The sequence below is a fragment of the Leucoraja erinacea genome, unplaced genomic scaffold, assembly GCF_028641065.1.
Source record: "Leucoraja erinacea ecotype New England unplaced genomic scaffold, Leri_hhj_1 Leri_880S, whole genome shotgun sequence".
Lineage (NCBI taxonomy): Eukaryota > Metazoa > Chordata > Chondrichthyes > Rajiformes > Rajidae > Leucoraja > Leucoraja erinaceus.
The window spans coordinates 1-13473 of record NW_026576818.1 but is presented as its reverse complement, the minus strand read 5'-3'; the positions used below and the strand labels follow the sequence as shown (position 1 = coordinate 13473).

The 13473-nt window shown below is 46.1% G+C and overlaps 1 protein-coding gene across 1 annotated transcript; it reads left to right on the top strand.

The window, feature by feature from the left end:
• Positions 1 to 8096: 8096 nt before the first annotated feature.
• On the top strand, positions 8097 to 12147 carry LOC129694977 (golgin subfamily A member 6-like protein 7; the record flags this gene model as incomplete). The annotated part of the gene is made up of 2 exons (XM_055631715.1): positions 8097 to 9053; positions 9107 to 12147. A coding segment is annotated over exon 2 (2100 nt), but the record flags the coding sequence as incomplete, so codon positions are not given.
• Positions 12148 to 13473: the final 1326 nt, after the last annotated feature.

Sequence of the window (13473 nt, the reverse complement as noted above, 5' to 3'; positions counted from 1 at the left end):
TGAGAAATGTGAATTTCATGTTAACACTGTTCAATTCCTTGGTTATCACCTGCTGGTATACAGATGGACCCGAGCAAGGTCAGTGCTGTGGCCACCTGGCCTACACCCTCCAGTCGTAAGCGACTTCAGGGGTTCCTTGGGTTTGCTAATTTTTATAGGAAGTTTATCCGGAACTTTAGTGTCACTGCTGCACCACTTCATGCTCTTACCTCGCCCCATGTGCCTTTCTCTTGGTCCCCTCAAGCAGAAACTGCATTTATGAGACTCAAGAGGAGCTTCTCCTCAGCCCCCATCCTGGTTCACCCTGACCCGTCACTCCAGTTCGTGCTTGAGGTGGATGCCTCGGGTGTGGGCATCGTTGCCGTACTCTCCCAGAAATCCTCCACAGGTGGTCGATTACATCCCTGCGCTTTCCTCTCAAAGAAACTTTCTCCTGCTGAGATAAATTACGATGTGGGTAACCGTGAACAGTTAGCGGTTAAAACAGCGTTGGAGGAATGGAGACACCGGTTGGAGGGCACAGAGCAGCCGTTTCTAGTTTGGACAGACCACAAGAACCTGGAATACATCAAGTCAGCCAAACGCCTCAACTCGCGCCAAGCAAGGTGGGCTCTCTTCTTTAATCGATTTGATTTTGTACTGTCTTACCGCCCTGGTGCCAAGAATGGCAAACCTGATGCTCTCTCCAGACAGTTTGATCCTGACCCGTCCCCTAAGGTTTCAACTCCCATTCTGCCTGCTTCCTGTTTTGTTGGGGCAGTTACTTGGGAGATTGAGAAGAGAGTTTCCGAGGCTACTGCTGGTGTTCAGTCTCCGCAAGGGTGTCCTTCTAATCGTCTGTTTGTTCCCGAGTCTCTTCGTTCACTGGTGATTCACTGGGCTCATACGTCTCGGATCTCCTGTCATCCCGGTGTCCGCCTAACCCTGTTTGTGGCCAAACAAAGGTTTTGGTGGCCTTCCATGGAGAGGGGGATTAAGGAGTACGTCGCCGCCTGCAGTATTTGTGCTCGGAACAAGACCTCACGTCGGGCCGCCTTTGACCTCCTGAATCCGCTGCCTGTCCCCTCACGCCCCTGGTCAGACATCTCCATGGACTTTGTTACGGGCTTGCCCTCTTCTGAAGGTAACACCTCAGTCATGACTGTGGTGGACAGATTTTTTAAGATGGTCCATTTCATTGTGGATGGGAGGGTTATGGACCTGAGGAGCGGTCTTGGGTGCCGGCTCGCAACATATGCGACCCTGAACTTATCAGGGAATATCGGCGCCAACATCCTGAAGATCCTGGGCCGTCGGGAGCCGGCCGTGGAGGGGGGGTACTGTCGGGTCTCGGGTTTGATCTAGTTTCTGTTTCTTATTGTTTTTTAGTATTAGAGTGTGCATTCTTGTTTTATTTTGGTGCCTCGCATCTCCTCTTGTTTCAGGTCCCATTTCCTGTCAGGTCGTTTACCCTCATGTGATTATTGCCCCCGCCCTGATGTGTTTCACCTGTGTCCCTTGCTGCTAGGATCATCAGACCTTCCTCTTCACCTGCAGGAGCTGGATTCTTCTTTGTGGATAAGAAGGATGGTACACTTCGGCCCTGCATTGACTACAGAGGACTCAATGACATTACTGTTAAAAACAGATACCCTCTTCCTCTTATCTCCTCTGCATTTGAACTGTTAAAAGACGCTAAGGTATTCACCAAGTTAGATCTTAGAAATGCATATCATCTGGTGAGGATAAGGGAGGGGGATGAATGGAAAACTGCGTTTAACACACCCAGTGGTCATTATGAATATCTGGCCATGCCGTTTGGTCTTACTAATGCTCCAGCAGTTTTTCAAGGAATGGTTAATGATGTATTACGGGACATGCTGAACAGATTTGTGTTTGTGTACCTTGATGACATTTTGATCTTTTCTCCAGACGAAACGTCCCATGTGCAGCATGTACACCAGGGCTGGAACGTTTGCTCCTGAATGATCTGTTTGTGAAAGCTGAGAAATGTGAATTTCATGTTAACACTGTTCAATTCCTTGGTTATCACCTGCTGGTATACAGATGGACCCGAGCAAGGTCAGTGCTGTGGCCACCTGGCCTACACCCTCCAGTCGTAAGCGACTTCAGGGGTTCCTTGGGTTTGCTAATTTTTATAGGAAGTTTATCCGGAACTTTAGTGTCACTGCTGCACCACTTCATGCTCTTACCTCGCCCCATGTGCCTTTCTCTTGGTCCCCTCAAGCAGAAACTGCATTTATGAGACTCAAGAGGAGCTTCTCCTCAGCCCCCATCCTGGTTCACCCTGACCCGTCACTCCAGTTCGTGCTTGAGGTGGATGCCTCGGGTGTGGGCATCGTTGCCGTACTCTCCCAGAAATCCTCCACAGGTGGTCGATTACATCCCTGCGCTTTCCTCTCAAAGAAACTTTCTCCTGCTGAGATAAATTACGATGTGGGTAACCGTGAACAGTTAGCGGTTAAAACAGCGTTGGAGGAATGGAGACACCGGTTGGAGGGCACAGAGCAGCCGTTTCTAGTTTGGACAGACCACAAGAACCTGGAATACATCAAGTCAGCCAAACGCCTCAACTCGCGCCAAGCAAGGTGGGCTCTCTTCTTTAATCGATTTGATTTTGTACTGTCTTACCGCCCTGGTGCCAAGAATGGTAAACCTGATGCTCTCTCCAGACAGTTTGATCCTGACCCGTCCCCTAAGGTTTCAACTCCCATTCTGCCTGCTTCCTGTTTTGTTGGGGCAGTTACTTGGGAGATTGAGAAGAGAGTTTCCGAGGCTACTGCTGGTGTTCAGTCTCCGCAAGGGTGTCCTTCTAATCGTCTGTTTGTTCCCGAGTCTCTTCGTTCACTGGTGATTCACTGGGCTCATACGTCTCGGATCTCCTGTCATCCCGGTGTCCGCCTAACCCTGTTTGTGGCCAAACAAAGGTTTTGGTGGCCTTCCATGGAGAGGGGGATTAAGGAGTACGTCGCCGCCTGCAGTATTTGTGCTCGGAACAAGACCTCACGTCGGGCCGCCTTTGACCTCCTGAATCCGCTGCCTGTCCCCTCACGCCCCTGGTCAGACATCTCCATGGACTTTGTTACGGGCTTGCCCTCTTCTGAAGGTAACACCTCAGTCATGACTGTGGTGGACAGATTTTTTAAGATGGTCCATTTCATTGTGGATTGGGAGGGTTATGGACCTGAGGAGCGGTCTTGGGTGCCGGCTCGCAACATATGCGACCCGGAACTTATCAGGGAATATCGGCGCCAACATCCTGAAGATCCTGGGCCGTCGGGAGCCGGCCGTGGAGGGGGGGTACTGTCAGGTCTCGGGTTTGATCTAGTTTCTGTTTCTTATTGTTTTTTAGTATTAGAGTGTGCATTCTTGTTTTATTTTGGTGTCTCGCATCTCCTCTTGTTTCAGGTCCCATTTCCTGTCAGGTCGTTTACCCTCATGTGATTATTGGCCCCGCCCTGATGTGTTTCACCTGTGTCTCGTTATCCCCTGCTAGTCTGTATTTAAGCCCTTTGTGTTTTAGTTCTCATTGCCAGTTTGTTGTGTATGCTACTTGGTATCACCTCGTTCCAGCTCTAGAAATCTTGTGACCTCGACCATTGCCTGTTTTTCGACCTCTGTTTTTTGCCTGCTCCTAGATTGTACTGTTGCCTCTGTTTTGCTTACCTGTGTACCGACTTGGACCGATTAAACTCTGAAGACTGATCTGCCCTGTGTCTGAGCCTGCATTTGTGTCCTCCTCCTTGTTCAGTTCTGATACAGTCCCTGGTAAGGTCTATTCAAAACCTACAACCCAGGAGTTTGATGTGTTCATGGCATGGGTGGCTTATGCCAGATACTGGGTGAGTCAACAACCGTGGGTCACTAAGGAAAACCATAGGTGACTCGACCACCATGTCGTGAAGGACTGGGAACCATGGCTGGGTAGGCCAGTCGGGCATGATCAAAATCCCAGAAGCAGAGTCAATCTGTATTTTTCGAAATACCCGACTGATGAGGCAGAAGGGAGGGAAAGCATAGAAGAAGAAATTTCCCCAATCCTGCGTGAAGGCATCTACCGCTGCTGCCTCTGGGTCTGGTTCCCAAGCCACATACATAGGTAACTGGTGATTCAGTCTTGATGCAAACAAATCGATATTTGGCGTTCCATATTGCTTAATAACTTTAGCAAAGATTTTAGGGTTTAACATCCATTCGATGTTATCATTAAATTTTCGTGACCTGGTGTCTGCCACTGTATTTAGCTTACCTGGTAGATAGGCAGCTGATAGCCAAATATGTCTTTCAACACACCATTGCCAGATCACATTGACCAATTTGTCGCATGATAATGATTTTATGCCCCCCATATGGTTAACATAAGCCACCACCGTAGTATTATCAATCCGTAACCGCACATGCAAGTGCTGCATTTTAGATGCATATGCTTTTAAACCATAATAGGCGGCCAACATTTCTAGATAATTGATGCCCAGTGTGTGTAGTAAAGATGATTCTGGTTTAGTCCATCTGCCACCTGTGCTGGATATGGAGTTAGTTGCTCCCCAGCCTTGAGCACTGGCATCTGTTTTAATAACTAAAGTAGGGTTGGTGATGATGATAGGGCTGAAACTGTGCCAAACATTCTCTGCCCACCACTATAGCTCTGATATAGCTTCAGTGGGTAATTTCATGATTCGGTCATAGTGACCCGAATATCGTTGTAGTGCATGTACCTTTGCTCTTTGTAGATTTTGATAGTGCAAAGGTCCGAATTGTGTAGCCGGAATTGTTGCTACAATTATCCCAATCACTCTAGCTACTTGTCGAATAGTTGGTCGTTTGTTGACCATTAAGTTGTTGCATGATTGTGCTAATGCAACCATTTTTTCTCTTGGCAAAGTAACAGTCATGTGGATTGAGTTGATAGTGAAGCCCAGGTAATCCATGGTAGTAGATGGCTTCAACCTAAATTTATCTGGATGTAGTACGAACCCCAGTGTTTCAAGGAGCTGTTTTGTAGCTAATACTGCTGCCACAGCCAATTCCTTCATTTTTCCTACTATGAGGATATCATCCAGATATGCCATGACTATATGCTTTTGTTTCCTCAGTATTCCCATGGCTACTTTTAATATTTTTGTGAATAGTCTAGGGGCTGAAGTTAGATCATTGGGCAATGCTCTATACTGCCACAGCTGCCCCAACCAGATACATTTTAGGTATCTGCAATGATCATTGTGTATGGGTATTAGATAGTAAGCATCTTTAATATCAATGCTTGCCATAAAGTATCCTTTGGAGATCAGTTGTCTGGCAGTAACAAACATCTCCATCTTGAAATGTATATACTCAACAAATTTATTTAGTGATGTTAAGTCAATGATGATGCGACATCCACCATCTTTTTTGGTTTTAGTGAATATATTTGATACAAATTCCAAAGGTTCATGTTTGGTCTTTTCAATGACCCCCTTTGCAATAAGCCTCTCCTGTTCAGCTTGTCCCTCCCGCTTTTCTTTCTCGGAGGGAGAAAATACCCTTTGGGGCCAATGTTGAACTGGCGGCAATATCTCTGATTTAAATTCAATTTTGTATCCACTAATACTGTTGAGTATATACTTGTTACTTGTGACAGTACCCCATGCTTTTTTGAACAAGTGTAATCACCCCCCTGTTAGTAGAGCACCCTTGTTCGCTATATGCTGGCAGGAACCAGACCCACCTACCTCCATGGTTATTGTTGTTTTCTCTGCTTTTTCTTGTAGGCTCTGTTTGCCTGATATGCTTGCGATGTTGGGGGGCGGCGCATTTTCCATGGGGTCCGCTCTGGGCCCTGATCTAAAAAAGACCTTTGGGGGTAGTAATAAGCGGTCCTCGAGCTTTCACCAGTCCCTGGTTGTGGATGTCGACTGGTGGATGCCGAGGGGTGCTGCCGGCTGGGTGTCGGATGCATTGTCCTGCTCGTTCCCGGGCCTGCCCTCATGAGGCCGAAAGGTTTTGCTGCCTCTTCCATGTCCTTCAATCTCTTGTTGAGGTCTTTCCCAAATAGCAGTGCATCTGTTTCTGCTGTAGGGGTTTTGCATAACCCCGCAAATTTGGGATTGAGGGCAGGTCTTATGTTGTCCCGCCGGAGATTGTTAGTCTCGAATTGTGTGTTGCACATCAGTGCTAGCACATCCTGTTGGAACTTACCCATATCTATGTGTTCCGTGGAATGAGCAAAGGCCGTGATGGCCGACGTCAGGAGCCTTAGGATCCGCTGCAGTTTTAATTCCTGGTTCCGAATCTGTTGCCCCAGCTGCCTCCAAATTTGGTTATTCACACTCTTTACCTTGAGTGCCTCACAGTTATCTGGTGCTGTGTATTCTTCCAAGGCTTCCAAAAGGACTTTCTCCTGTAAGGCCTTGTTGGAGAGGTGGTTTATGCTGGCCACCATCTTTGGTTCCAGCGATCTTCCTGCGCGTGGGGTTGCTGCATAGCGGTCCACGACACCCAGCAGCTCTTCGTGCTCCTGCTCCCCTTGCATACACCCGAACTCGTCCGCCAGCCCCTGTTGCAGACCAGCCCAGCCCTGGTCACCTGTGCTAGCCTCTAATAATGAGGGAGCAGAGGGCAGTGCACAAGACACTGTAGAGGAGGCAACTGACCTACTTCCATGAGAACGCTCTGGTTGCGTATCTCGCTGGAGTATTTGCTCCAGGAGCTGTTGAATACAGCTCAGGCGGCTGTCTCTCCTCCGTTTTGGTGGAGACATTTCCCCCTCCGACGAATCGGAAATGACCGGCCGGCTTGTTTTCCTAGTGGCTTTCCTCCCTGTCCGCTGTTCAGGTATTAGTGGCACTTGGCTTGGCTCGGCCTCGGGGATAGTGGAGCGCTCCAAGAGCAGTCCTGCCGCCTGATATTGAACCCTCCTCTGGTGGAGTCGGGCAGGGGGCAGTTCTCTTTGAGTCGTTTTTGGCGTGAACTCATTTTTGGTCGCACTCAACTCTTTTTTTTTCTCCTGTTCAATATACTCACCTGACGGTCCGTTTTTAAACTGCAGCTGGAGAGCCGGACTCCAGCTGCCGCCGCTGTTGCACTGCTGGCGTTAATGCCGCGCCTGCGCACTGAGCGGGTTCTTCACGTAGTCACTCACGTGACTCCGAAGTAAAATCCAATAATCTGACTTCCTGCTCCAACCTTTCCACCATGCATTCATCTGTCCCATCCTCACAGAATTTCCTTCTTTTCCCCTGACTATCAAGTATCCTATCACTGACGGTTACACAAAAAAGCCGGAGAAACTCAGCGGGTGCAGCAGCATCTATGGAGCGAAGGAAATAGGCAACGTTTCGGGCCAAAACCCTTCTTCAGATTGATCGGGGGCGGGGACAAGAAAGGAAAAAGTAGGAGGAGCCCGAAGGCTGGGAGATGGGAGGAGACAGCAGGGGGACTGAGGAAGGGGATGAGACAGCAAGGACTAACAAAATTGGGAGAATTCGATGTTCATGCCCATCCTATCACTGACGCCTGACTGGTCTCATTTTACTTCGGAGTCACGTGAGTGACTACGTGAAGAAGCCCGCTAGGACGCATGCATGTCATTGTGCTACACCCATTTGCAAACGTCAGAAGCGGTGGAAGGACGTTCCCCCGTGGCGGCAATTTAAAAGCCGCAATCGCAGGTAAGAATTTACTGTGCAAACTTTTTTCCCTCTACAGAGAATGGAGAAAAGGAGAAAATCAAAGAGGGCTGCAACAAAGCTGGCCGGGGAGGACCGCGGAGCAGCGGACGGCCAGCCAAAGCAGCCGTCGGCACCTAGATCACCCGTAGTGGGATCATTTGTGCCCTGTGTAGTCGGAGCACCGGCCAAATCAACGCGGCCGGACGGAAAGGCAAAACACAAGACAAACAGAGTCGTGGACTCGGAGGAGTCCGACTCTGATACACCGCGGGAGACCAGTAATGAATAGCACTGGACCCGAATGGAACAGTGTCTGGAGCATCTACTCCAGTGGGACCGGCTCCGCAATTTGGAGTCAGATCCCTGTGGGCCCTATATCAAACCCACAGCAGCACCTTTTCAAAGGCTGCACAATATCTCCACCTTATCAGAGGGGAGCACCTCGAGTCAGTTCTGGGCTGACTTGGAAGAGGGGACCGCGGAAGAAAACACCAGTGTGCATGGGGTGCAGGGGAAAGAAAATTTGCTGGATATGGTGGCAAACTTCATGCAGCCAGACCAAACAGGGGCAAACCTGGAGCCTAAGCTTGCAGCAAGCATTGACTACATGTCACTGAACCAGCTACAGGAACGGAGCTAAAATGGTGGATCGATAACATCTGGCTTTGTTCCAACCCTATCATTGTCAGTAACCCTTCGATGGTACTACAAACTGATGCCAGTGCACTAGGGTGGGGAGCCACCAAATACCATCACCAGCTGTGGAGGTAGATGGACAGCGCAGGAGGCATCCTTCTTACTGACACTGGGTATAAATTACTTGGAAATGTTGGGAGCATTTCATGGACTTAAGTCATATTGTACAGAAACACACCACCAGCATGTTAGATTACAAATAGACAATACCACTGTGGTAGCATACATCAACCACATGGGCGGCAACAAATCGATATCATGTGACAATCTCGCTAGTTCAATTTGGCAATGGTGCATCCAGAGAAATATTTGGAATTCAGCCACTTACCTACCAGGGAGACTAAATTTAGTGGCAAACACCAGGTCACGCAAATTTAATGAAAACACCGAATGGATGTTAAACAAAACAGTGTTTGCTGAAATCACAGCAAAATACGGAAAACCAGATATCTATCTTTTCGCGTCCAGACTAAACAACCAGATATCTAACTATGTTTCATGGGAACCAGACCCTGGTGTAGTGGCCATTTGGCCTATTTTGCATGTCATTGTGGATGGCATGTTCCTTTAAATTTTAGCCAGCCCGTTATAATGTGGGTGGAATTTTATGACGTGTCTTGGGGCGTGTTTATGCAGCTTAACTGCTTGCGTGTTAGTTTAGTTGGGGATTCGTTTTGGACAGGAGAGGGAGAAGGTTTATCCTTCGACCATGTCACAGGTCAAGCATGTCAAGCATGTCAAGCAGGTCAAGCATGTCAAGCCAGGTCAAGCATGTCAAGCCTCATGTGAAGAAGAAGACACGAGGAGTTTTCTAGTATCTGAAGCAATGCGCTGGAGTTCGAAGAAGATTGCTGGAACAAGTCGGAAAACCTTGGATGTATCTTACTGTTTTATATCTACAATAAAGAAAATATTCATTAAAAGACTGTGTGCTGAAGCTTTATGAAAGTAGAAGCTCTGAAATTCTCTGAGGCAGCTTGCATGCGTACCGAAGATATTCCCTTATCCCCTCTCACCCAATTAGTGGCTAGGGAGTTAATTTCCTGAAAGATCTGAAAAATCTGCCGCTACATTAAGTCGAAGGATACCTCCGGCAGGGGGTAATTGCCAGTCCCAGAGATTGGGACAGAAGAAGATAAGTAAAAGCGAACCTCCGGCGGGGGTAAATACCAGTCCCTGAGATAGGGACAGAAGATCGAAGTGCGAAGGCTAAGACCTAGGAAAGGTGCGGCCAGAGCAGGACGAAGGCTAAGACCTAGGAGAGGTGCAGCCAAAGAAGATTGGTTCCAATCGTGGAACTGAAGAAGATCTCGGCCAGGAAGAGCCTTGAGGTCTATCGACAGCATCGGAACGCATCGGAAGACGTATCACTGGATTGTGAGTACGAATTGATTATTACCTTTTGAATTAAAATTACGGTTTTAATTGAAAGAATTCTGTAATAGAGCTCAACAAGCTGTTTTCTCCAGCGTGTCTGGGAAAGGCAGACCGACCTTGGATTGTTTTGAATCAAAGAGATAAAGGAGCATTCCATTGGAATTAGCATCATTTATTTTGCACCTGGAATTAGAGAGAGGTTCTCTACATTATCAGTATGTTTTAGTTTTGGAAGAAATTGTTGATAATAACAAAGTCACTCAGAAGCAGAGACTTTTTTTTCGACTAATTTAAAGACTTGGCAATCTGCCAAGACCTCTTTTAAATCATGAAGGAAGATGAGAGCAGAGCTATGCCAGAAGAGCCACATGGTGGTGAAGAAAGACCAGCCAGACAACTTAAACTCACTGAGAAAGGTCGAAGTTATGTTCTCAAGGAGGCTGAATTGGATAGGAACAAGTTGGGGAAGAGGATTAGAAGGCTGTTTGAAAGTGTGAAGACACTCATGGAATCAGAAGAGAACCAGGACAAGGTGGAAGAGAAATTACGCCTGATAAGTAGCCTTAACCATGAGCTGAAAGAGAAGCAGGACATACTGCTGGAGGCAGAGCGTTCTCAAGAGGAGTGTGAAAGACATTTAAAGTGGGATTGTGAAAATAAAGAGTATTATGATGAATCCAAAGAAGTTGTAGAAGGATGGTTAGAGCAAGTTAGCAAAAGTAAAGGTAGCAGAAAAGAAGATACTAAGCCAGAAGAAGAAGGTGATGAAATAGAACCGGGAGATAGTATCTCAAATGTATCTTCACAAAGATCAGGCCGTAAATCTGGTAGCTTAGCCAGTTCGGTTTCGAGGGCTTCTGCTCGTTTGAGAGAGAAGGCTGAGTTAGCAGCGCTCTCAATAGAAGCGGATGCTATGAAGAAAAAACATGAGATGGCCCGACGGCAAGATGAGATGGCCCGACAGCAAGATGAGATGGCCCGACAGCAACATGAGATGGCCCGACAGCAAGATGAGACAAAGCGACAGCAAGAAGAAATGGCGCGATGTCAGGAACAACTGGAATTAGATACAAAGTTGAAGGTGGCTAAAGCCAGAAGGGACATACTGGAAAGTGAAGGGTCTAGATGCAGCTCTAGATCATCAAAGGCGATAAGCTCTAGACAGAGAGCCAAAACTGCTCAGAGTGAATTGGCAGTTGAATCGATTCCACGGTCAAAGTCCACAGGATACCTTGGATTGGAAAACCTAAATAGGTTGAGTGAACCTTCAGCTCAGCAAATGGGTGCTAGACCGAAACTAGCTACTATAAGAACATCCGTACAAACTCGAGAAGGACCAGTGGACCAAGGAGAAGGGAGCCAGGTTGGTATATTGGCACTGCTGCATAAGCAATCTGAATTCAACGAGATTATAGCTCGACGAAATAAATCTCTCATTTTGCCACCAGTTGAAATTCCTACATATGCTGGAGATCCTTTAGAATATGAAACTTTCGTGAGGGCACTGGAAGAGGTATTAGAGAAGAAAGTTGAGGATGAAGAAGAGCGCTTACGGTTTCTGGTGAAGTACACACAAGGAAAGGTGAAAGGGCTTGTGGAAAGTTGTCAGATGGAGCCAGGCAACCAGGGCTATAAAAAGGCGAGAAGATTATTGAAGGAACGTTTTGGTGATGAACAGAGGATTGCGAATGCATACATTGAAAGGGCCCATGATTGGAGAGAAATCAAGCCAGAAGATGTAGATAAATTGAGTGAATATGCAATATTTCTGAGAAGATGTTGCAGCTCGATGAAAAATCTTGGCTATATGGAGGAAATTAATCTTTCAAGTAATATGAGAATCATCATTAGCAAGTTGCCCAGAAGAATGAGAGAAAAGTGGAGAGATAGGGCAGGTGAAATACGTGATAAGAGCAAACAAGTAGCCAGGCTACCAGACCTGGTGGAATATTTAGAAAGAGAAGTACGGTACATGTCAGATTCATGCAGCGGGATTATTGAAGAAGCCAAGCCACTTGCAATTTATAAGGGTTCTACCTATGTCAAAACTAAACAAAAGACAGGGCCTAATAAAAGCAATTTTGCTACCAATATAATACCTGAGAAGGTGTTGGGTGGTGCCAAAGAGGATGCACCGACCAGAAAGAATGAATTCTGTCCATTTTGTGATGAAGTAGGTCACACCATAAGATGGTGTCGTAAATTTAAGGAAAAGAAATATGAAAAAAAGATGGACTTTTTAAAAAGGAATGGAATCTGCTATGGATGTTTAAAGAAGGGGCACATGGTAAAAGACTGTAAGTGTCCAATAGTTTGTGACAAATGTAAGCAGAATCATCCTGATGTGCTTCATACTGTAAAGAAAGAGCCAGATCTTACTGAGCAGAAAAAGGAGTCAGCGGATGTAAATGCTATCACCTCGCCTCAAGTAACCGCACATATTGGGGCCGGAGAGAAAGCATGCATTTTCTCTATTTTACCAGTACAAGTGAGAAATAGGGAAACTAATGTAGTGTTGCAAACATATGCATTTCTGGATCATGGGAGTTCAGCTACTTTTTGCACAGAGAATTTGATGAGAAGGTTGGACATTACTGGAGAGAAAGTTAAAATTCAAATGCGTACCATGAATAAAGAAAAGGATTACCAGAGTTATTATATAACAAATATGGAGATATCCAGTTTGGATGAAGATAATTTTATTCCAATTTCAGAGGTTTTCACACATGAAACAATGCCTGTTGGTCGTCAAAATGTACCCAGATGTGAAGACTTACAGCAATGGCCTTACCTGAAAGAAGTCAAAATAACAAAGATAAATTCTGATATTGACTTACTTATTGGAACGAATGCCCTGAGAGCATTAGAACCTGTACAGATAATTAGGAGCCAAGGGGATGGACCGTATGCTATGAAGACCCTACTAGGATGGGTTATTTATGGCTCCTTGGGTAAGAATAAGGAAAGAACCAGCAAAATGAATTGCCGTGCTGTTGCTGTTAACCAAATATCTACAGGTAAATTGGAAAAGCTGTTAATGAAGCAATATAATCATGACTTCAATGAAAGTACCAGCCAAGAACATGAAGAAATGTCTAGAGAAGAATTGAAATTCTTAGATATTATGAACCATTCAGTTAAGATGAAAAATGGACATTATTGTTTGGATTTACCTTTCAAGAAAGAAAGTGTTAATTTACCAAATAATCGCTATATGGCTGAACAGCGTATTCATGGTTTGAAACGTAAATTTGTTAAGAACACGAAATTCCAAGAGGAATATACATCCTTCTTACAGAATATGATTAATAATGATTATGCTGAAAGGATACCAATGAATCAACTATATCGAGATGATGGAGAGATCTGGTATATTCCGCACCATGGGGTGTACCACTCGAAGAAAGGGACATTGAGGGTGGTCTTTGACTGCGCGGCAGTCTTTAAAGGGACATCACTTAACAGTGAATTACTGCAAGGTCCAGACCTTACTAACTCGCTCCTTGGAGTTCTCATCAAATTTAGGCAAGAACCGATAGCTTTGATGGCTGATATCAGAGCAATGTTTTATCAAGTGAAATGAACTGGTAAACATATTGATTATCTGCGATTCTTATGGTGGCCTGAAGGGGATGTGCAGCAAGACCTTGTTGATTACCGAATGAAAGTACATCTTTTCGGAGCAGTGTCATCTCCAAGTTGTGCGAATTTCGCTTTGAGGAAAACCGCAGAGGATAATACAGATTATTTCCCA